The sequence below is a fragment of the Cuculus canorus genome, chromosome 15, assembly GCF_017976375.1.
Source record: "Cuculus canorus isolate bCucCan1 chromosome 15, bCucCan1.pri, whole genome shotgun sequence".
Taxonomy (NCBI): domain Eukaryota; kingdom Metazoa; phylum Chordata; class Aves; order Cuculiformes; family Cuculidae; genus Cuculus; species Cuculus canorus.
Genome location: NC_071415.1, coordinates 9,951,932 through 9,975,309, shown reverse-complemented (window position 1 = coordinate 9,975,309; position 23,378 = coordinate 9,951,932). Strand labels below are relative to the sequence as shown.

Genomic DNA, 23,378 nt, shown 5'->3' with positions numbered 1-23,378 from the left:
GGACCTTGGGCAGCCTGATCCAGTGGGAGGTGTCCCTGCCCATGGCGGGGGTTGGAATTAGATGATCTTTAAGGTCCCTTACAACTCAAACCATTCTATGCTTGATTTTACGATTCTAAGAAACATTTTCCTATGAGGATGTGCAGGCGCTGGCCCAGGTTGCCCAGAGAAGTTGTGCCCCCATCCCTGGAGATGCTCAAGGCCCGGTTGGACGGCGCTTTGAGCCCCTGATCCAGTGGGAGGTGTCCCTGCCCATGGCAGGGGGTGGAACTGTTGGGCTTCGAGGTCCCTCCCCACCCAGTCTGTGACCCTCTGAACTACAACTCCCATCATGCCCCGCGGCCGCGCCTGCCGGGAGGAAGCGCTCGCCCCTCGGCCAATGATCGCGCGGCGCCGGGGCCACGGCGGCCAATGGGCGCGCGCGGAGGCGCTGCCGGGAGGCCCCGGGCCAGGCGGCCTCGGCGAGCGGAGCGGGGCGGGCAGCGCCCCCGGCCGCGCTCGGCACCGGCCACGCTGGCGCCCGGGGACCCCCCCGAGATGCCGGTGCGGAGCGAGAGGCGCCGCGCGGGCGGGACGGCGGCGGCGGTAGCGGCGGCCGCGGCGGGATCGGCGTCTTCGCCTCCAGCCTCGTCCGGGCCGGCCGCCAGCAGCAGCCTCGTGCCGCCGCCCCCCATCAACACGGCGCAGCCCGGCGTGGCCACCTCGCTGCTCTACAGCGGAGCCAAGTTCCGCGGGCAGCAGCGCAGCAAGGGCAACGCCTACGAGGTCGAGGTCGTCATGCAGGTGAGGGGACGCGGGCGGCCCCTCCTTCTCCCCCCTGTTCCCTTCAGGCCGTGGTCGCCCCCTTCATCTCCCCCCTCGTTCTTTCAGGGTGCAGTCACCCCATCCTTGTGCCCCTTCTCGCCCTTTCTTAGGCTGTGGTTGCTTCCCCTCTGGGCCCCTCAGGCTGTGGTCACTGTCTTGCCACCTTTGGTCCCCTCAGGCCGTGGTTGCCCTCTCCTTGTTCCCCATTGGTCCCGTCATGCCGTGGTCGTCCCTTCCTTGTTCCCCCCTGCAGTCCCCCTCAGGCTGTGATTGCACCCTCCATGCCCCTCAGGTTGCCATCACCTGTTTCTTGTCCCCTCTGGTCCTCTCAGGCCACGGTTGCCCCCTTCTTCTCCTTCCCCAGATCCCTCAGGGTGCAGTCACCCTGTCCTTTTCCTCCTCTGATTCCCTCAGGCTGCCCACTTCCTTGTTCTCCTCCTTGTCCTCTCCTCCAGAAAGGTCCAGTTGCCTTTCCTCCTGCTGGTTGCCTCTGCCCTCCCTGACACTGTTCCCCTCTGCTCTGGTTGCCTTCCCCTGGCTCAGGCTGGTGTCTGCACTGCCCAGGTCCCTCAGAACCCGGACCCTAATGTGTCCCCATCCCTGCAGCCCCAGTGAGGCCCATGGCTGGTGGGCAGACCCCTTTTCTCCATTCCCAGCATCCCTATTCCTTGCTGACCCGGTAAGATGGGACGGGGCTGGCAGAGGCCACGCACGAACCCTTCCCCTTAGGGCTGGAAAGGCCCAGGCTCCTCCTTGCCACACTCCCCTCCAGCCCAGCGATGCCTCCCAGTGATCCCCCTGCTTTCATCAAGGCTGTGAGTCCTGAGGCTCTGGAGAGAGCTCAGTCCCCCATGCGCTTTCCATTCTTTTCAGAACTAGGGGGGAAAAGACCCTGTCCAGTTCCCTGCGGGCCCCAGGAGAAACCCCTTTTCTGCAGGGTCACTTCCTTGCTCCCTTCCCCTCAACCCCTCAGGGGCCTTGCTACGCTCAAGCCTCTACCACCACCTCTTTGCCATCAGGTCTGGCAAGGTTACTTACTTGGGATCCTTCCTCCATTCCCTTCAGGCTCCGGGATGACTGTGTACCTCCATGCCACATGGTAGAAGGGTAATAGCCCAGTTTAGAGTAGATGTTGTTCTGGGAAGTCCCTACCAGCAGGACGGCCCCCTCCTCATCCCCCTGGTCCCCTCAGGGTGCAGTTGCCTGGCTGGGAATCAGCAAGGATCCAGATCCCAGTCCCCGCTGGCACAGTGTGGCCCACCTGGACCCGGGACCCAGGATTTCCCATCCCTGTGGAGTCAGAGGCTGCTTCAGGCTGAGCAGAGGCCTGGGAGAAGCGTGGAGGTTTGGCGGGGACAGGAATGCAGCCAGACAGCTGCAGTGCCCAGCTGTGCTGGGAAATTGGGACACCGGCTCGTGTGGTTTTCCCATTCCTCCCTGCAGTCATTGTCACCTCGCATGCTTTATTTTTAGTCCTAGGCATTGGCACGATGGCTTTGGGCAGAGCTGGCAAGACGCGGGGAGTCATTAGTGTACAGGCAAGCCAGACATCTGACACACGCTTTCCTATAGAGCACCTTGTGAGTGACAGCTTTGTTCCCAGTTTGGTGGCACAGGATCCGGGGAGCCGTGCTTGAGTGCATAGCGAGTGCTGTTCTGAAGCGTGATGTGCGTTGTGGAGTCACCTCAGATCCCTGGGGTCAGGGAGTGTTCAAACCAGACCATCTGTTTTCACACAGGGTCCCCTCCTCGCCCACAGCATACCTGTTAGGGTTTGCTGTGGTGGGGACATCCGATGGCTGATGAGCTTCACTGCACGCTGCTTCTCGCAGGAGCTGACAGTGGCTTTGTGCTAAAAATGCTGCTGTTTGGTGCCTGTCAGCTGAGAAGAGGCGGCTGCCTGCACTCCCTGTGCTGAGTGCAGGGAAACGATGCTTGTCTTTGATCACAGGTGGGGAAGATCCATCTCTTCACAGTTGATGTTTGCACTTCCCCAAATAACTCACTCCTTGCTTTGAAGATTTGAGATGGAGATGTCAGGGAAAAGCTTGGAAAATCCCCTGGCTTTAAAAGTGTTTGGAGCAGACGCAATCCCCTGCTTAGTTTCTGCACAGCAGTGGCAGTGAAATGCAGTCCCATAACTCAAAAGGAAGGTGGCATAAAAGTGTTGGATCTGGGAGAAAGGCAACTTTCAGGACAAATGAGATGTTGTCTGGCTTCTGTGCAGGCTTTGGCGTGTGCCGTGTTGCCGGGCCGGGCGCTGGGCAGAGAGTGCGAGTAGCGTGTTGGAGAGCCACGGGTCAGGCGAAGCTCAGGGCTGTGTTTCCTTCCTCTAGCCTGAATTATCTTAGGTAAATAGATGTTTTTTACTCATCGTAGAATGCTAGGTTGGAAAGGACTTTGGGGATCATCTAGTCCAACCTTTTAAGTGATCTATAGTTTAAATGAGATGGCCTAGAACCTCGTCTCTCACTGGAACACCAGTTCACTGGTAGCTGTTGACTGGGAAGTGTGAGGTCTGAGGGTGATTCCGCCCACGGTGCTTTCATGTGAGAGAATTGAGTCTGCTTCCTTCTGAGTGGAGACAGGAGGTTGCCTCCTGTCAGAGACTGTTGGGCAGAATGTGCTGCCTTAGTCAGACAGAGCTGGAAGCAGGTGGGATGTTGTCAGGCCTGGAGTGTGGGGGCTCAGAGGGGAGCTGGGCACCTGTAAATGATCTTTCCAAGTCATTCCCAGCCCGAGGAAAGGGCTGTGGAGGTGAGTGTTGGGCAGTAAGCTGGGCAATCCGTACCAGCTGAAACTCTAATTACCCTTGGGGGAGTGAGAAACCACTTTGGGTGCCTTTATACATATGCTTATAGGTGGACTTTGCACTCTTTTCTAGCATGTGGACATGGAAAACTCCTATCTCTGTGGATACTTGAAGATTAAAGGCCTTACAGAGGTGAGTGTTAACTGCAAAACAGGGAGAAAAGGTGAAATATAAAGGCTTTTCTCTTTCCTGATTGGGTGGGAGAAGCTGCCACCAGGAATAGGGAGTGGAGGGATTGAGCATGCAGAAAATTTGACCATGGAGGAGTTTAATAGCTTCAGTCTGTTTTTCTTGGTGTGTCAAGCAAATAGGATGGGCCTTGTTGGGAGTCCTCAATGAGGGAAGCTTGTCTGGCGTCCCTGGAGGTCCGAGCAGAACTGAATCCACCATCAGCTTCAGGTGCTCTGCCAGTGCTGGTATTGCTAAAAGAGAATAAACAAGGACCTGAACAGTCGGATCTTTACACGCTTCCTTCCCTGTCCATCCTCCAAGAGCTGCTCGTGGTGTCAGACAGTTAGTAGGCATCGTCTCCCAGGGATGAGGGGTAGGACAAGTCAGTCAGCGTCCCGCTTGGAGGGGCGGGAATGCCTCGGATTGCCCGGAGCTCATGGAGCCCTTGCTGAGTGCACGCGCCTCTGTTTGAGTTTCTGTCTCTGGGTGATGAATCTTCTAACCCCTTGTTTGTCTCTCCTAGGAGTACCCAACCCTCACCACCTTCTTTGAAGGGGAAATAATCAGTAAAAAGCACCCTTTCTTAACGCGCAAGTGGGATGCTGATGAAGATGTGGATCGTAAACACTGGGTAAATGCATCTTGGGGGTGGATATGGGTCTGTTGAAGTGCTGGCTGGGCAGCTGATTTAGAGAGCCCATGGAAGTGCTGTCAGAAGGGCCTGGAAAGCTCTCCTTTTTGTGCATCTCCTTCCTTCCCTTACAGGCATCTTTGCGAGTAGAGGTCCCTTCAACAGGCTGTGATGCAGGAGAAGGAAAGAGATGTTTTTCTTTGTGCTTGCTGGCCCTGGGGTTGGGAGGTAGCAGGAGCAATCCTCATCTCTTGACCTCCCTAGGAGATGATGTTCCTTGTTTAAAAGGGAGACTTTTTGAAGGCTTGTTGGGAAGTGGAATGGAGGAGGGGAGAGGTGCCCCTCTGTCACGGGCAGGGCTGTTGGTACCTGTGTCTCTGCGCAGGGCAGGATGTGTCTGCTGCCATGCCCTGGATCGAGGCACAGCACCCAGCTGATTGCCTCCCTGCCTTGACCTTTGCTGCTGTTTGCCAGACTTTGGTGTTTATTGTGCTTCTGTCAAAAGATCTTCCTCTGGAAGTGAAGGAGCTTCTCCAACCGGGCTGGATGTGGTTGTGGGTGTCTGGCAATCCTCTCTGTTCCCCTGTGCTTGTCCCAGGGTGTGCGGTTAGCACTGCTCCAGGGGGAGAGCAGCCCCCTTGATGAGGAAGTCCTGTTCTGTAGCTGTTCTTTCCTCCTAAATAGCTGGTACAACTGAGCTCTGCTCCTGCAATAACCATTCTGCTTTTTTCTTTTCTTGTTTCAGGGCAAGTTCCAGGCTTTTTACCAGTATGCGAAAACATTTAACTCTGATGACTTTGATTATGAAGATCTGAAAAATGGGGACTATGTCTTCATGAGATGGAAGGTAAACTCTGCATGTCTCCTTCTCTGATGAGCTGCTTACAAGCGATTGACAGAGGCTTGTGGTGCCTGGAAGCTTTTTCAGCTACACTGTTTTAATGAAGGATCTCACTCTACCAAGCTGGTAACCCACCGTACTTGCAAATTCCAGCATGACTCCTGTCTCGCCAGCTAATTGCGTCCTTAAGGGCTGCAGTCGTGGCTGAAAACACAACAGGAAAGTCTTGCTTGGTGATGCTCCAGGGGATGAGAGAATTGGTGTCTCTGGTCCCTGCGTGGGGTCTGTGTGTTTGCACACTGGGCAGTGTGCACCTCTGCATTGGTTCTTCCCTCTCTACATGAGTCTTGTGCAGCTGCGATGGGAGGGAGTCACCTGCTTTGGATTGAAAGGGACCTTTAAAGGCCATCAAGTCCAACTTGCCTGCCATGGGCAGAGACACCTCCCACTGGATCAAGTCATTCAGAGCCCCATCCAGCCTGGCCTTGAACACCTCCAGGGATGGGGCAACCACAGCTTTTCTGGGCAACCTGTGCCAGTGTCGCACTGCCCGAAGATCTTATCTAAATTTCCCCTTTTGAGTTTAAACCATTACCCCTTCCCCTGTCTCCCTTTTTCTCATAACGTCCCTGTAAGTACTGAAAGGCCTCAATAAGGTCTCCCTGGAGCCTTCTCTTTGTCAACCAGCCGGCACCGATTCGTGATTTTGCAGTTGGCCTCTAGTTTGCAGGGGCAGGTGTTGAACTGAAATGAATCTCGCGCACTCTTTAAAACTGATTTTGTTCTCCGTTCTCTGCTTTCCTGTAGGATGCCTGCAGTGGCAGGTGGTGAGAGAACATGCTGGTCTCTGTGGTCTGGGCTGTGAGAGCAGGGAATGCTCAGCAAGGAGAGCCTTTGTGTTAATGGGTGCCAATATTCAGTTCGGGAGGGCAGATTTGAGGGAATGGCTAATATTTCACTGGCATTTTTAAATGCAATCTGTTTTGTGTGCAGGAACAGTTCCTGGTCCCAGATCACACTATCAAAGACATCAGCGGTGCTTCCTTTGCTGGTTTCTATTACATCTGCTTCCAGAAGTCAGCAGCGTCTATAGAGGGCTATTACTACCATAGGAGTTCAGAATGGTAAGGAAGCTCCCTTCCTCCTCTGGGCTGAAGGGTGGCTCCTCAAACCAAGCTGTGACTCCTCTCCTGCTTGTCTGTAGCCTTGGGAGTGTCCAGGCGGTGCTTTGGGCTGGGAAGGAGGTGCAGTCTGGTGGCTGGACCCTGGGGCGGAAGGGAGGGCCTGTGTGTGGTGCTTGGCCAGAGCAGGCTGGGACAGCCTGTTGGTGTGGTTTGAAGTCCTGTCCTTCCTGCACTCCTGGGGATTAGCCAGGCTGGGAATGTGGTGGAGGGGAGACACGAGATCTGGAGATGTGCTGTGGCCAAGTGAAGCAGTGGTCTGGTGCATTGATGAGGTACGTTGGGAGGCAAACATCAGCTGTGGTTTGCTAAATACATCCCTGGAGAAGCCTAGTCTCCAGTCCCAATGCTCCCAGGCATTGCCTGCTCCTTCCCTCCTGTGAGGACAGGCAAGTGTAGCCTGGCCTCCTGTGTTATGCTCCCTCAGTGGTTCAAGTTTTGGGTTTCTCCATGTCTTGGCCCTTCAGAGGATGTCAGAAGGGCCTCTGAGAAGGAGCCAAGTGCTTTCTCACCTATAAGAGCTTGGCTGTTCCTTCCTTGACGCCAAAATCTTGTTAGGCTGATGCTTTATAGTCTGTGCTCCTTGGGGTGTTGCTGTAAGACACAGGGAACAGTCAAGTTTAATTGGTTGGTTTCTTGTTAAAGCCATGCGACAAATACCTGTGGAGAGCTCTTTTCTCTCTGACAGCCTTGGATGCTTGTCACGCACAGCAAGTGGATCTGCAGGGTGGCTGGAAGCTCTCAGGGGGAGGGAGGGTGCCTGGGAGGCTTTCAAATGAATCGCTTAGAGCTGAGCTTTGACAGACCTGAGGGTAATTTGCACTTGTAGCAAACACCGTTTGAATATGAAAGTTATTGAACTTCAAAAGGTGTCCAAAATCCACAGTCAGCCCACCTCAGATGCAGCCTGGCTGCATCTCAAAGGCATGGGAACGAGGAACGATGCCGAGTCCTCATGGGGTTTTGGCACCACAAGTAAGTGGGTGTTGGGTGCCTGATGACCTCTGGGACCCTAAGGGGGGAGAAGAGCCGGCCACCAGCATATCTGCTCTGTGACCTGGGGAGCTGTTGTTCCCAGGGAGTTCTGCTGCTCTGTGTAATCCTCTCATCTGTCTTTTCCCTCTCTCCCAGGTATCAGTCATTGAATTTAACTCATGTTCCTGAGCACAGCGCTCCTATCTATGAATTCCGATGACAGCTGTCTAGAACTGATACCGCACAGAAGCAAACCGGGCAGGAGAGCATGGCCTGCCAGGAGAACTGTGTCCCTGTCGGAGCACGGGAATGCACGCTTCTCTCCTGCCCCTCGGACTCGTGAGAGAGAGCCTGAATGTTAATCCACCCAGCCCAAGGAGCGTGGCTGCTGGAGCTTGATTCTCCCTCCTGTCGAGTGGCGATTTGATCTTTAATCTGGTTTTAAGCTACCTTTAAATGCACTTTCTTATTGCACAGCTAGTTTCTCTGTCACTGAAGTTCCTCCCGGCTCTCCTCTGGAAGCTGTTTCTCAGTAGCTGGAATCGGTGGTCTGTTCTCTGAGTAATAAGAAAATATAAGCTCAGGGCTTATATTTTCATTGTTACAGCCTGATATGGGTTGAAATCACCAGGACTCGGATTTGTTGTCCAGATTGCCAGCTCTGATGCTCCCAGAGTCGGGTCCTGTGTGTGAGCTCTGCTTGGCAGAGAGCTGCTCGGCTGCAGAGTCTGTTGGGGGAGTGTTGGCTGAGACAGATGAGGCTTGAACGAGTCTTTGCTTCGCGCCGGCTAACGAGGTTAGCCGGAGCTGCAGATCTTTCAGGAACGCCAGCCCTTTGGAGCTGGGAGTTGTTCCGGTGTCTGCATACACCACTGGGAATTAATTTGATGTATGGACTTCCAGACTCTCAGTAAAGTGGATCTAAACTCTGCTTATAGGTGTACATTTGCTCTTTACTTAAGTTAAGGGTAAAAAAAAAAAAAAAGAAAAAAACAAAAAAAGGAAAAAACCCACTTTTATTAAAAAAAAGTATTTTTATGGTTCCTTTTCCCAAGGACCCTACGGCAAATGCACAAGTACTTGATTACATTTTACCGTTTTCACATTGAAAACCGGGAATGTCTGCGTTACGTTTTTATATCCGTGTACGTAATCAGCTGGCTGCTTTGGGAACGTAACCGGAGTGCGAGTGTTGAGCAGCGCCACGGGAACAGCTCTGGGGCTGCTCAGCATTTGTTTCTTGCTCTTTGTGCTTCACCACCACTGCTTGGTACCTTTCTACAAGGCAAAAAGAGGAAAAGGATAAAAACCCACCCGCCTCAGTAGCTCTCCTCTGACTTTGCAATGTTTCAAGTGACATAACTTAAGGCTCGTGTGCCAAAGTGTGTGTGGATGCACGTGTGGGTTTCTTTTTTTTTAAAGATATTTTAAAGGTTGGCCTCGGTTGTGTTTAATGTCACAGTCCCAGCTGTTGGGCTCCTGTGAGAGTTCAGTTTGTGTTTTTTCTGGCTGTTTTCAACAACCCCTCTTTGAGCGGGTTTGTGTTGCATGCTGACCAGGCAGGAGCAGAGGACGGATTTGCTGCCTGGGAGAGGAAAGTGAAACCTCTGCCTGCCGAGTGCCAAAGTGGTTTAGGTTTTCTTCTGCTTCTTCACTTGTTTTCTTCCTTTTGGCAACACGTGTGTCTGGTTAATTGCTAGTTTAAGCCTTAATGAGAAAGTATTCAGGTCTCGGTGAGCCTGTTTCCTCTATTCCATGTCAGGATCTTGCGTGATTGGAGAAGCGGCCAGGCTGGTCTCAAGAGATGATGTGGAAAGCACCTGCCTCGGGCGTGCTGTTGGCCGTGGATGAATCCTTTTCCCCAGCACAAACGGAAAGAGACCTGCTGATGGGAGAAGGGGGAACCCCACAGGATGAAGGACATGTGTGCTGTTGTCTCAGCTGTTGTGGGTAGATCTGTAGCGTAGCGTGAAGGCAAGTGGGAGAGTGATTTCAGGTGTGAAGGGAGAATGGCTGCAAGCAGAGCAGTTGGAATGCAGGTTCCTGTTTTATTCTGCTCCTCTCGGAGAAATGTGGCACCTTTTGCAGTGAGGAGAGGGGTTTCCTCACAGGCAGTGCTGGGAGATGTCATGGTTTTGGAGGCGAAAGACAGTGGTGCTGCTTGACTGTGACCAGGAGTCAGGGCAAAGCCTCCTGGGTGCAGGGACCCAGCTCCGAGGGCTCCTCACAGTCCCCCGAAGCGCTGTATGTGCAGTATTGGTGACATCGGGCTCCCTGTGCTTCCCGAGGCTGTCAGCACAGCATGACGCTGATGTAGTTTCATTGGATTAACACTGTGGTTGTTGGCAGAAGCTGGATTAGGAAGGGTCCTGGGGTTGTTTAATATGTGTAACCACCCCAAAACTTCCTTTGGGGCTTGCTGTATTGTGAGAAGGGTGGGGAAGGAGCGTTCTGCTCTCCGCCTGTCTCCTTCCCACTGTCCTGAAGCCAGTTTCAGCTGAAATCCAAAACCATCGGCATGATGTTGGCCTATGGGATGCATGTGGTGGGTGCAGAGCCGGTTGTGGAGCCAAGAGGTTGGCAGGGGCTGTTGGTGTTTGGAGCTTCTCCCCCTCTAATGCCGTTGCTTTGGCGTTCTCTTTCTTTGGCTGTTTGAGTGGGGGAGAGACATTGTGTACGTCAGGGTGCGGTGAGAAGCTGACTGGGTAGGGTCTGGAGTGCGGAGGGAAGGAATGGGGTGCTTGTTCTTGGAGGAAGCTGAGGTGTCTGTTTAACTGGAGGGGGGGTCCTTGCGGGCGGATGGAGCCGGGGTTCTGTGGCACGATCGACGTCTGAATTAAACATGACGTGTTCAAGGGGTCTGTGTCCGTGTCTGTCTGTTCACCAAAGCGTTTCTCGGTTCTGGAGGAGAGCTGTGCTTCATTTCCCTCCTCCAGGAATCCATTAAGCCCCTGATTGCCTCAAATGCAGGAAATGAAGGATGGGATGTCATCCAGCAGGAGAGGGAGGGGATTCTGCTCTGGTGAAACCCCACCTGGAGCCCTGTGTTCGGTTCTGGAGTCCCCAACATAAGAAGGAGATGTAAGTATTGGAGTGGGTCCAGAGGAGTCCATGAAGGTGTTCCGAAGGCTGGAGTGCCTCCCAGGACAGGCTGAGAGAGTTGGGGTTGTTTAGCCTAGAGAAGAGAAGGCTCTGGGGAGCAGCTTCCAGCAGTGAGAGGAGCTCCGAGAAAGCTGGGGAGGAGCTCTTGATCAGGGAGGGCAGGGATGGAATGAGAAGGAACGGTTTTCAGCTGAAAGTGGGGAGATTGAGGTGAGATCTTAGGGAGAAATGTTTTGCCGTGAGAGTGAGGAGGCCCTGGCCCAGGTTGTCCAGAGCAGTGGTGGCTGCCCCATCGCTGGAGGTGTTCAAGGCCAGGTTGGATGGAGCTTGGAGCAACGTGATCCTGTGGGGGGTGTCCCTGCCCAGGGCAGGGGGTGGAACTGGATGGGCTTCGGGGTCCCTTCCAACCATGGAACCATTCCATGATCCTTAATTAGAGGAACAGAGGGGGCTGGCGGGGCTCCCCCCGAGTCCCGTCTGGCTCTTTAGAGGGCAGTGGCTCCCATTCCTCCCTCCTCATCCCAATGCCCGGGCCGCTCGCCCGGGACTCGGCCCCGTGGGGTGCGGCGGTGCCGGGCGGAACCCGAGACACGGGTCACGGGGGCGGGCGGAGCGCGCCGGGGGGGTGCACAGCAGCGCCCGCCCGGGCCCTTGAGGCGGGCGGACCGGGCCGGGCGCTTCCGGTGTGTGGCGTGCTGGGCCGGAGTGCCCGGCGGCCCCGCCATGGGCATCCTGGAGAAGATCTCCGAGATCGAGAAGGAGATCGCCCGCACGCAGAAGAACAAGGGTGAGTAGGGGGACGGGGGATGGGGGCGACGGGGTGGGAGACCCGGGCGTGGGGGGAGACCTGGGGGAGGAGGTGACATGGGGGGTGTGGGGCTGCGGAGTGTTGGGGACCTGGGGAAGGGGACCCAGCGGTGAGGGACTGAAGGGCTGGAGTGCCCGGGGGGAGGTGGCCGGGGGAATGAGGGGGCGAGGGGCTGGGGGACCTGGGAAGGGAGATTGGGATGTGAGGCGCTGGGGGGGCTGAGGAAGGGGGAAGGAGGTGACCAGGGATGTGAGGGTTGGGGATCTGGGGTCCCCGGGGTCTGGGGGATCTGGGGAAGAGGGACCTGGGGTGTGAGGGACTGGGGACGTTGAGGAAGGGGAGTCTAGGGAGTGAGGGGCTCAGGGATCTGGGGCATGAGGGACTGGGAGGGTTGAGGTGCTTGGGAGAGGAGGCGACCAGAGAGTGAGGGGAGAAGGGCTCAGAGGGAGGAGATGAGCAGGGAGTCGCGGTCTGGGGTGCCCAGGGGCCGGGGGATCTAGGGTATGAGGGGCTCGGGGGGCTGGGAGACCCCAAGGAGGAGGTGATGTGGGGCTGAGGGACCTGGGGGAAGGGGAGCCACGGGGTGCGTGGTGGGATTGAGAGGCTGGGGGTAGTTGAAGTACCCAAGGTGTGAAGGGCTGGGGTTCCTGGGGGGTGAGGGGCTAGGGGATCTGGGAGAGGGGTACACAGGGGAGGAGGTGACCACGGGGTGAGATGTGGGGGAGTGAGGAACTGGGGGGTTCGGGTACTGGGGGGGCTGAGGTATCTGGGGCAGGGGAGGAAGTGCCCGAGGGTGTGCGGGGCTGAGGGGGCTGAGGCTTGTGGAGGTGGTCTGTGACGCTGGGATGTGGTGTGGGCAGACAAGGGGCTGAGCTGGGGTGTCTGAGGAGCTTAGGGGGTTGGGGCTGGGGCAGGAAGGGAGCAGGGTGAGCCCTGAGGCAGGGATGCCTATATAGGGCTGACCCTCATGGTAGCCACTTCCCTCAATGCTGTTGGAGCTGTGGCCGCTGCAGGTGGGGGCCTCGGAGTTGGTGCAGAGCCCCTGGCAGTGCCTCGGCTCTCCTCAGCCCCCAGTGCTGCAGGCACAGGGATGTTGGTTGCTGCCTGAAATAGTGGGGGGCTGAGGGCCAGACTTCCCCTCAGGTTCTGCAGCGTGGGTGCTCTGTGCTACTTCTGGAGGCTTTAGGCTGTCATAAATAATAGAAAAAACAAAGTTAATTCTTTAACCTCCTGGGTTTCTTGCCCTTCCCTGTTCTAAAGGGAGCTTCTACAGAAACAACCACCTTCTTTTTTCTCTATTGGGTGTAAGTTCAAATGTTATGTTTGAATGTTGTTCAAAGAATATGTCAATAAAGTACTTCCACGCATATGAACCCCAAGTTAAATGTCTTTAAAACTTACCAAGGGCAGGGGGGAAAGTCTTGCATTTTTGGTGTGCTGAATGTGACACGGCATAAGGAGGGTCCTTTGCCTCAAGGAAAGGGGAAAGGCCTACGGGAATTGGGACCACAACTGCTTACATTTTAGTTGCCAAATTGTGCTGGGCCAGGGCTAAGCCATGGCACCCAGGAGCAGCAGTTCCCCCTGTGATCTCCTCCTCCCTAACCAGGTGTCTTGGCTTGTTCTCTCCTGCACCTGCTGGATTTTTCCAGCTGCGTATTTCCTTTGAGTCTGGCTTTTCCTGCGGGACTCCGGAAGGTTTGCTCTCAATGGTCGTTATCTCAAGAGGTTACAGAACAGCTGGGGAGAGCTCATGTGTGTGGCGGTGGTTCAGGCATTCACCAAGATCCATAGTGTTTCTTTTTAGGAAGGTTTTTCTTTCTGAAAGTACATTATCAGCAGCTTTTTGCCAGCTCGTTGTTGCCTTTGTGTTATTCCAGCCACTGAGTACCACCTCGGCCTGCTGAAGGCAAAGCTTGCAAAGTACAGAGCTCAGTTGCTAGAACCTTCCAAATCGTCGGCTGCTAAAGGAGAAGGCTTCGATGTGATGAAATCTGGCGATGCCCGTGTGGCGCTCATCGGTTTTCCTTCTGTGGGTAAGGTCAGTGAGTGTCTGCGTTAACCACACGGCATGGCTGGGTTGTGGTTGTAGAGTAAAGCTGTCTCCTCTTTGTCTTTTGACATCTTGCTGTGACTTAGCAGAGAGTCGGAGTGAAGGGAGATGCTCCCTCACCTTGAGCACGATGCCCTGTGGTCCCAGCCTGAAACTCAGTCCTGCCCAGCAACAGCGCTGCTAAGGAAATCAGTGAGACTTACAGGATCTGTTCGAGTGAGGCTAGAGGAGGCCGTGGGGATGATCTGGGGGCTGGAGCACCTCCTGTATAAGGACAGACTGAGAGTTGGGTAGTTCAGCCTGGAGAAGAGAAGGCTCTGGGGAGACCTTAGAGCAGCTTCCAGTACTGAAAGGGACTCCAGGAAGGCTGGGAAGGGGCTCTTGACCAGAGAATGCAGGGGTAGGATAAGGAGGAATGATTTTCAGCTGAAGGATTTAGGTGAGACATCAGGTAGAAATTCTCCATAGAAATTCTCATGAGGGCCTCCGTAAGTGGTGAGGCCCTGGCCCAGGTTGCCCAGAGCAGTGGTGGCTGTCCCATCCCTGGAGGTGTTCAACGCCAGCTTGGATGGGGCTTGGAGCCCCTGATCCAGTGGGAGGTGTCCCTGCCCATGGCAGGGAGTTGGAACCGGTTGAGCTTTAAGATGCTTTTCTACCCAAACCATTCCGGGATTCTGTGATTTAACGTTGTTAAGCCTCAGTCCCCAAAACAGTCACAACATGACTTCTCAGCACTGAGGAACACTTTGGTGCTGTTCATTTTGCTGAACACTTACCAGTGCTGATCTCTTGCATTTCAGTCCACGTTTTTGAGTTTAATGACCTCAACTGCCAGCGAAGCTGCGTCTTATGAGTTCACAACGCTGACGTGTATCCCAGGAGTTATAGAAGTAAGTCAGATTCTCCTCCCTTTGGCTCAGCAGCGGTAAGAAACACAGACACGTAAGTGTGTCTGTTTACACCAGTTACACTTGTCCTGTGCCTGGGCAGCAGCGAGAGCCAAAGATCTCTGCTGACTTGTGCTTTAAACTTTAGGAGGTCTTGTGTGCTTGTGGTATCGGGTCTCTTGCAGCCCACAGTGCTGATTTAGCACTTCCCTAGGATGCATAGCTTTTCAGGATTGACTGCCTGAGCAGGTTTTGTACGCTGCCGTTTGACTGACCAGAGCAATACGGCAATTCTCAACTGAATTTTTTATAACTGCTATTGGCGCCATTGACCAGATGGCTGGAAACCTTGACAGATTTGTTTTTAATGAAGCTTCAAAAGAGGCAATCTGTACTGTGATCAATTTGGAAAGAAAATACAACTACTCCTGTCCTTGAGGATTTTTATTAGTGGTGGCCTAAGCATCCATCAGTAACGCAAACGATAAAGGGCATCAAACTGAAAAGTGTCCAAGAGTAATGAGAAAATCTGGGTCAGAATTGAAAGCGGAGTTAAATAATGAAAGTAACCATATTGGTGTTGAAGTGAACACAAATATTGTAACGCATCCAAGCGCAGCCGTGAGCTGCAGTCGCTAAAGCCGCTACTGAGGGCTTCTCTCAATAGTTTGAAAGCTGATGCCCCTGCTGAGCTGATGAGTGAAGGTCTCCTGTTATTTCCTGGTACCGTAAGACCTGCAGAACATCTGAATAGTTCTGATCCATCTTGGAAAGAGGTGGTGGCCCTCGCTTGTCACAGTGCTTTCTAGTTAAACTAAGAAAGTAAGTTGTTTTTCCTCTTTCCTTTCCATTTCACTAGCTTAGAGTAATGCTGCTCTTGTACCATGTTCTTTGCTTGTTGCTTTGTCGGCCTGCAATAGTGTGATGCTTTAGGTCAGGATCCAACGTACTGCAGTTAACGTGGCGTTGAACGCAGCTTTGTAGGAAACCCTCTGGACATTGCTTCAACAAAACAGAGCCATGGGCTTTGTGCGGGGTTGTGCTGCTCTGTTGAGTTCATTCAGTTCTGCTCTCTGCAGGCTTTGAACTCCAGCGCTTGCTTGGGGCTTTCGAGGCAGCCCAGGTGCCCTGCACAAAGCTTTCAGCTTTCCTTCCTTCTGTTTCCTTTTCAGTACAAAGGAGCCAATATTCAGCTGCTGGATCTGCCTGGGATCATCGAAGGAGCAGCACAAGGTTGGCTGATCTCTGTGTTCATGTGAAGTGAGGATTTGCCCTCGGTAGCATACTTGGCTGTCTCAAATGTTAGCAGTTTTCCTGGGCCAACAGTTTCTGCATTGGCTTCCCAAATTTTAGAGTCCTTCATCTTATGTGAGGCACGATTCTCATCCCTGAGCCCACGTAAGGGTCTATTTGTAGCAGAAAGATGCTTTTCTGGAGGTGGGAGCCAAAGCAAGGCAGTCACTTCTCACCTCCTTATGTGAGTGTTATCTTGCTCATCTGTTTTCTTGTACAGAGGAAATCTAAAGAAAGATGCTGGAGGGGCGGAGGGGGGAATTTCAGCTAAATGGTAACCTCTCGACTAATTTCCTGAGCTCCTGCCAGTCCTCCCATGACTCCTGATTCTGGGAAGAGGTGTTGGCTTTGTCCCTCAGCTTTGTCATTGCCCAGATTGGCTGGTCATGTCAGAAGATGCCTTAGGAAACTGGAAAATCTCCTAATGGTCTTTTTTTATCTTTTTTTTTTTTTTTTTTGGAGGATCATGGCCTGATTAACCAGGTCTCTCTCCTTTTAGAGCAGACAGTGTACATAAGCCCTCTGTACAGGGACCCTGGGTGCATAAGCTGTCTGTGCTGCCTGGAGCCACTGCTGCTGTACGTGTCTGTCCTGCTGACAGTGTTCCATTTCCCCCCATGCAGCCGTGCTCGGATAGCTTTACACACACCAGTTCATGTAATCTGTGGAGGAACAGCAACAAAGACCACTCGTTAGGGTTTGTGCTGAATGTAACACAGTGTGGAAGGACCAGATGTGCTCAGGTCCCCTCAGCCTACAGCCAGTACAGCTCTGCAGGATCTTTTTCCTTGCTTCCAAGCAGCGGTGAAGGGTAGGAGTCCCCATCTATTGCAGAGCTCGTAGCTGGTTCCTTTCTGATGTGCAGCCGTCTTCTTTCTTCTTAGGGAAGGGCAGAGGTCGGCAGGTGATAGCAGTGGCCAGGACGGCAGACGTCGTTATTATGATGCTGGATGCCACGAAGGGTGAAGTACAGAGGTGAGGGTGTGCTTCTGGGCATGGGGAGCTGTGTGGTGGTGGGCTGGGTTCAGGGGTTCCCACATGCTCAGAAAACATCCCAGCTGCCTGAAGTGTTGTGTCCTGTGCATGTTTGGAAACGGTACTTGAGCTGAGACAGGCTGAGAGAGTTCAGCATGGAGAAGAGAAGGTTCCAGGGAGACTTTAGAGCAGCTTGCAGTGCTGAAAGGGACCCTGGGAAAGCTGGGGAGGGCTCTTGGTCAGGGATTGCAGAGAGAGGATGAGGGGGAAGTGTTTTCAGCTGAAAGAGGGGAGATCAAGATGAGATCTTTGGAAGGAAAGTTTTCCTATGAGTGTGGGGAGGCCCTGGCACGGGTCGGCTAAAGGAATTGTGGCTGCCCCATCTCTGGAAGCGTTCAAGGCCAGGTTGGATGGGGCTTGGAGCACCCTGATCCAGTGGGAGGTGTCCCTGCCCATGGCAGGGGGTTTGGAACTGGACGAACTTTGGCTTCCCTTCAAACCTATGCCATTCTATGATTCTGTTGAATATGAAATGGAGGTTGCAGTCCATTAGAAGCGTGATGGCTCACTGGCTTGGGCTTCTCAGCTGAAGGATTATTCCCACAGACTCTGTCCTGCATTTGCTGTGGTTTTTCGGTGGTAGTGGAAGCTTGTGGCAAGGCTGTATCAATGCGATAGTCCAAAAGGAAAGGTGTGGGTGTCACTTGGCTGCACTCAGTTGCACAGGTACTAATGTGCAGTGTCCCTGCAGGGCCCTGCTGGAGAAAGAACTGGAATCTGTAGGAATACGGCTGAATAAAAGCAAACCAAATATCTACTTCAAGGTGAGGCTTCCTGGGCTGCTGCAGGCACAGCTTGAGTCTGACCGCCCACTCAAAGCTGAGGCGACTGTGTGCTGCCGCTCATGTTGGACAGGCTGAAGGAGGGCTGTGGATTTCGCAGACTGTTCTTAAGTTGCTTTCTTGCATCCCTGCAGCCGAAGAAGGGTGGAGGTATCTCCTTCAACTCAACTGTCACGTTGACTCAGTGCTCTGAGAAGCTGGTGCAGCTCATCCTCCATGAATACAGTATCCTTTCCTAGAACAGAAGAGCTCTGAGCCATCAGTAGCTCAGGAGTCAAGTGGTACCCGCTGCAGGACAGCCTTGTGGAGTCCTTGGTGCGTGCTGGGTTGAGAACAGGTTTTCACAAGGAAGCTCAGCCTGTTGGCTCACAGCGGGGTGTAGACATGTTGGAATTTTAACCTTGACAATGTTCACCTCAGAAATCTTCAACGCTGAGGTCCTCTTCAGAGAGGATTGCTCCCCGGATGAGTTCATTGATGTGATTGTAGGCAACAGGGTCTACATGCCGTGCCTCTACGTGAGTATCTTGGAAACAGCCCGCCTTCTGCAGCACCGAGCATCTCCCTTCTCGGCTGGAAACACTGAGCCTCCTTGCTTCCTAAAGCAATAACGATTTGGGGCTTAGGAGACGGAAAGCACAGCTCAACGGGGAGCTTTTTGTAAGCTTTAGCTGTGCGGCTGCTCTCTGCGTGTGTTCCCTGTGCCCTCTTGTGGCTGGCAGCCGTGGAGCAGCGGGCGCTGCCTGTCCTGCTGCCAGGGGGTTTGCTCCCACGGCGCGAAGCCATCGATTCTGGTGCTTCCAGCTCTGCGCTTGGTTTTCCCTAGTGGTCCCTTGTGCCAGAGGTTACTTAGCGGCTCTGTTTGGTGGCGACTGGGTTTCTAGGGTAATCCAAGATACCAGAGGACATTGCGAGTCCAACAGTGAGGACTTTATAAGACCCAAGATTACATTTAGGCTTCTGCATTTCAGCAGCCTTGGCTTGTCCCCTGGCTCACAGGATCTGTGTTTCTGTTTCAGATGCTGGAACTACTTTGTTGTCCCTTCATCTACATCTCTTACTGTGTTACTGAATTGACTTCCTAAAGGCTGTGTTGTTTTTCCTTTGACATAGGTTTATAACAAGATTGACCAGATCTCTATGGAGGAAGTGGATCGCCTTGCTCGGAGGCCCCACAGTGTTGTGATCAGGTAGGAGCCTGTCACGCTGCCTCACATCCTGGCTTGGGTGGTGCGGTGATTCATTTCATACCCCTTTCTCCAGCTTCTCCCAGACTTCTTTCCAGACTTCCTTTCCCAGGAGAGGCAGGCAGTTTGGCTTCTCCATGCTGTCTGCAGGCGAGAGTGAGCTGTGGTTGTAGTTCATTCCTTAGAAGTCCTGATATATCAGACTAGGGCTTTGCTGCTTCAAAGCCGCTTCCCCTTCTGAAAGAGCCATTTATTTCACCTCATGTATATCCTTTACTGACCTCATTAAAACTTTTCCCCTTGTTCTCCAACACTTTAATAAGACTTTTCACCATGTTCTCCTGGAGGTCTAAATTGCAACAGCAGGAAACACAGATATATTCCTGGTGTTTTGCAGCTGTGGCATGAAGCTGAACCTGGACTACTTGCTGGAGAAGCTCTGGGAATACCTGGCACTTACCTGCATCTACACCAAGAAGCGAGGACGTAAGTGACCATTAGCCAAATGGGAGTTTTGAAAGGTACAAAGGCTCATCAAAAGCAGACAGACTGCAGGTGGGGCTTGGATGTGGCTGTCAGCAATCCCTTGTGTCTTGGAAATGCTGCAATTATGCTTTCCCTAATGTGCTTTCATCTTTTGGGAGATGCTTTCTGATCCAGCCATGTGTTTGTCCCACCACAGCCCTCCTCTTCCCTCTGCACTAGAAGAGCTGCATTTCCATAATACTTTGCATGATGATATAAGGAAATAAAGTTTGCAAGTTCACAACTTTCTTCCTTATTATGTGTGCTCTGTGATGAACTGTTCAGCCCTCCACTACCCTGAAGAGGTCTCTAGTTCCTGCTGTGAGAGGTTTGGCAATTCCCATGAGGAATTGCTCCTCAGGCTCAGGAGTGCCTTTGATCCTTCTTTTGCTTTATAATTCACTTGCAGCTTCTCCTGGTGATGAAAACACATCTATAACTTGTTCTTATTTGATTGTGACAGCTGTGATTCTGAGCTTGGGTGGAAATGAGGAGATGAAGGAACTTTTGATGAGCTTGTGAAGATATGAAATCTTGGGGATGTTACAGAAAACTGCAGTGTGGTTTGGTTTTACCTGAGCAGTTTTGATTTGGATGGTTTTGTTTGTCCTAAGTATTTGGAATGGAGTTGGACTGGGTGGATTGTGAGGAAGCTGTTGACTGCGTGGTGTGGGTGACTGCACTCGTGAGTACTGAGCGTCTGCAGAACTGATTTGATGCTTTTGAATACCCAGATTCCTGGTCTGTCTGGAAGCGGGCAAGTGTTACGGGGGGAAGAATCACAGAATCATGGAATGGTTTGGGTTGGAAGGACAACAACAGGGACACCTCCCACTGGATGAGGCTGCTCAAAGCCAAAATTTGAGAGTAGTAAGCATAGGGCAATGTGAGATGATATCAGCATGTTGGAAAACTCTTGATGGAAATCCAATAATTTTTTCCCCCCTCTCCTGCTTTTCCACAGAGAGACCAGACTTTACAGATGCCATTATTCTGCGGAAAGGGGCCTCTGTGGAGCATGTGGTAATTTCTCAGCATCTTTTACGTTTCCTTGTCTGTAGAAGGCAGGTTCCTCTTGGAGCCTGCTGTGATTTGTGCTTTGTAAAGCTCTGGATATGTCAGTGTTCAGTTGGGCTTCTCCTTTTGTTACCTTTACCAATTCTATCTCTCTTGAGTTTCTTTCCTAGCAGCTGTGAAAGGTTAAAAATAAATTGCTTAGCGCAGTCCAGCGGAAAAGCACACGGAAACAATGGGATGGGACTTTGTGTGGGCTGGTAATCCCTGTGTGTCTGTTCCGCGTTCTTTCAAGTGCTGTTCACTGGCTGCTGTTGTATTTTCTGACATAGAACTGAGTTGTTTCTAGTTCCTGGATATTGAGCAAAGTGTTTGCAAAGCCGTGTTGTTGAACTGTCTGTCTGTCTTGCAGTGCCATCGAATTCACAGATCCTTAGCCAGCCAGTTCAAATACGCCTTGGTGTGGGTAAGTGTTTAACAGCAGATGAAATCCCTGTCCTTGGGTGTCTTTGATCTGTCTTGTCCTAACCCTTCTCCCCCTTTTGCTTTAAAGGGGACAAGCACAAAGTACAGCCCTCAAAGAGTGGGCTTAACCCATATGATGGAGCATGAAGATGTCATTCAGATTGTAAAGAAGTAACCCTGTTTGGTGCCTGGCTGTGTCTGTAATCACTACAATTGGAGATGACCACACAAAAACAAAACAAAACAAAAAAAGGAAAAAAAAAAAAAAAGAAAAAGGAAAAGGGAGATGTGTTCCACAGCCAAGAAAGCTTCTGTGAAGCTCCCTCTCTTGGAGAGGCAAAAAATGAGGCTACTGTACCTGCAGGTGGGGATGAGGAAGACGGGTTTTTATCTGGCAGAATTTTAAGTGAAATGGTGTTTCTTAAAAACAAAACCGGAGTAAATTCTTGTAGAACACAGTTCCCACTGCCGGCAATATCCTGCCCCTTGTAGGATTTGCACATGGATCCATGTGTTTTCCTGCCAGTGGGTTTGTGTGAATGAACCTGGCCATATGCTTGGGGCAGGAAAGCCAAGGCTGAGAGAACATTGCTAATGCTTTGCTGCTTATCCGTTCACTTAATGTAAGCATTGATCAAAAACAGAAACAAAATTCTCCCTTCCCTGCTCGCTGGACGTGGTGTCTGTGCAGCTTTCACCACTGGACACCACAGTCTCTGCGTTCAAGACAACTCCTGGTGAATTTATAATGGTCTCACTTCAATTAATATAAAAACATGGCACTCTCTGCCTCTCTTTAGCTCAGCGGTAGGGTTTGTAGGACATCCTGCTCCAACTGCTACTGAGAGAGATGAGAAATGAAACCCTTAATGCATCCGGACTGCAGCAGGGTATGATCAAAGGGCCGTAGGCTGCAGTGAGGATTCACTTCTGGCACATTGCTCGTCGAAGAGCTACCTTGGAAGTTTCCTGTGCCCTTATCCTGCCCATTATGGCCCAAGAGTTTTGCTGGGGATCCGCTGCTTCTTCAGTCATGCCCCTAAATTCCAGTTACAGTTCTTTCGGCTCCAAGAACCATCCCATGCCATGGGTTTTACCCCAGCCCTGTTAAACATTGTTGCTTGTCTGGCTATTTTTCCTCAAAAGTCTGGGATTTTTCTAGTCATGCTTTTTCATTGAATACTGATGCTGAACAGTTCAGAGTGCCTGATAGAGAACAGCTCTTTCCTTCTGGGATCAAGAGTTGCCAATAGCTTTTATTTTCTTTCATTGAAAAAGGGTTCGGTTTGATGCGGATTCTTTAACTGTGAAGACAGGTCTGATAGCAAACTTGTCTGAGCAGGGCTCCTTCCCTGTCCTTTGTGCTCCCGCCACCCCTCACAAACTGATCGAGCAGAAATGGAAGGATTATTTTATTTGAGAAAATAAAAGTTGCTATTTCATGTGAGCTCTATGTGTCTGTCTGTGCTGGGTAGATGATTTGGTGTGTTTTCTAACTCTCTTTTTTCCCTTTGACCACCTGAGGAATTGTAGATGATGTTGCAGGAGGTTGTATGGGAGAAGGGGTTGTGAAGCGGCTTCAAGAGGGTTCTGAGGCTGGAGGGGGCTTGATGAGGTGTGATGGGAGATAAATGGATGTTTTATACAATACCCAAGCGAAGAAGGTGACTTTGAACTCTCCAAGTTCCCTTCCCTGTTCCTGGCTTTGTCTGCAGCTGGAGCGCAGAGTGAATCCTGACCGTGGTGGCGGCTAGCGGAGAATGAGCTCCAAATTAGCCACGTTATGCCTGAGCTGGCTGGAGAAAGCAGGCGCTTCTCTGTGTGAATTGGGTGGGATGCCGTTCCAGCACATTAACTTGCCCTTTCGATTTCCTGTGAAGGTTGCACAGGCAGAGCTGCCCGCACAAAGAGTTCCTTTGGTTTCATTTTATCCCTGAGTTTCTGACTTTTTCACTCCAAAGCCAGGCGCTTGCCAAGCCCTGGCATACGACCGGGCAGCCGGAACTGCTGCGTGCTGTGTCCTTAGGCCAGGTAGTGGCTGGGCTTGGGGAAATGGTGCTTGTGTGAGGCTGAAATGCACAGGGTTGCCTGCTAAAACACGTCATTGGTTAGTTAGTGCCTACGCCTACCTCTCGCTGTGTTTGGGTTTTACAATGACCGGTCTAGCACGCCATCATTAAAAGCCCTGTATAATTAACCTTACTCTTCATTTAGGAAATTGGACTTTTTATCCTGTTTGGAATCAACTGACATGATTACATTTGGAATGGGAATGAAGTAAAAATAGTTAAGGCAGAAGAAGCTTACTTCTTTTTCTAGTGAGAGTAGCTTTTTTTCGCAAGCAAGTTTATGGCTGTTATTGGAAAATGCATGTGTTTAATTGCAGCGTTTGTTCTTCCAGACGGCTTTCCTAATTGTTCTGCTCTAACGCTAAAAGCTACAAACATTGCAGTTCAGTGCAGGAGCAGGTTTGCTTGAAGATTTCTCCAAATCCTGAGAAAGCAAAGCCCTAAGGGCTGGGGGAAACCTCTTGCAGCGTTGGGATTGTACCAGACCCTCCTGAGATTTGTGGAACTGGCCAGACCCCTTGTTAGCTCCATCGAGGAGCCTGGCGATGGGAGATGTGCTCAGAGCCTCCTTGCTGAGTGTTTGTAGAGAATGGCTTCCTCCTCTCCAGGAGGATGGAGGCGGTTGCAGGCTGGAGCTATGTTTTCTCCGCTGTAGGAGGGAAAGCTCGGTTTGGATGATGCTTGGAGAGAGCCGCCCTTGGCAGGCTGGCTGGTGCTCTGCTCTCCTGCGCTGCAGCCCCCTG

General features: G+C 52.2%; 2 protein-coding genes across 3 annotated transcripts; both read left to right on the top strand.

Moving 5' to 3' along the window:
* Window positions 1–411: 411 nt before the first annotated feature.
* GID4 (GID complex subunit 4 homolog) lies at window positions 412–10,256 on the top strand. The gene is made up of 6 exons (XM_009564559.2): window positions 412–783; window positions 3,689–3,748; window positions 4,311–4,418; window positions 5,164–5,265; window positions 6,253–6,383; window positions 7,572–10,256. The coding sequence occupies exons 1-6, from the start codon at window positions 412–414 to the stop codon at window positions 7,633–7,635; spliced, it is 837 nt and encodes a 278-aa protein (XP_009562854.2). The 3' UTR covers window positions 7,636–10,256.
* An 891-nt stretch (window positions 10,257–11,147) lies between these two features.
* DRG2 (developmentally regulated GTP binding protein 2) lies at window positions 11,148–21,997 on the top strand. 2 transcript variants are annotated; one of them, XM_054080636.1, is made up of 13 exons: window positions 11,148–11,304; window positions 13,206–13,361; window positions 14,179–14,268; window positions 15,438–15,498; window positions 16,443–16,533; window positions 17,285–17,357; window positions 17,510–17,600; window positions 17,796–17,893; window positions 18,489–18,565; window positions 18,960–19,048; window positions 20,052–20,110; window positions 20,514–20,567; window positions 20,655–21,997. In XM_054080636.1, exons 2-13 carry the CDS (start codon window positions 13,326–13,328, stop codon window positions 20,739–20,741), a joined length of 906 nt encoding a protein of 301 aa, XP_053936611.1. In that variant the 5' UTR covers window positions 11,148–11,304; window positions 13,206–13,325; the 3' UTR covers window positions 20,742–21,997. The 2 variants fall into 2 exon arrangements, with proteins under 2 accessions (XP_053936611.1, XP_053936610.1); XM_054080635.1 differs by having other exon boundaries at window positions 13,206–13,366; window positions 20,655–21,996.
* Window positions 21,998–23,378: the final 1,381 nt, after the last annotated feature.

Coding starts and splice junctions, on each gene's coding strand:
- GID4 (XM_009564559.2), top strand. CDS start 412: ATGGGCGCGCGCGGAGGCGCTGCCGGGAGGCCCCGGGCCAGGCGGCCT. Junction 784..3,688: donor AGGTCGAGGTCGTCATGCAG/GTGAGGGGACGC, acceptor ACTCTTTTCTAG/CATGTGGACATGGAAAACTC. Junction 3,749..4,310: donor AGATTAAAGGCCTTACAGAG/GTGAGTGTTAAC, acceptor TGTCTCTCCTAG/GAGTACCCAACCCTCACCAC.
- DRG2 (XM_054080635.1), top strand. CDS start 11,241: ATGGGCATCCTGGAGAAGATCTCCGAGATCGAGAAGGAGATCGCCCGC. Junction 14,269..15,437: donor GTATCCCAGGAGTTATAGAA/GTAAGTCAGATT, acceptor TTTCCTTTTCAG/TACAAAGGAGCCAATATTCA. Junction 20,111..20,513: donor GGGCCTCTGTGGAGCATGTG/GTAATTTCTCAG, acceptor TCTGTCTTGCAG/TGCCATCGAATTCACAGATC.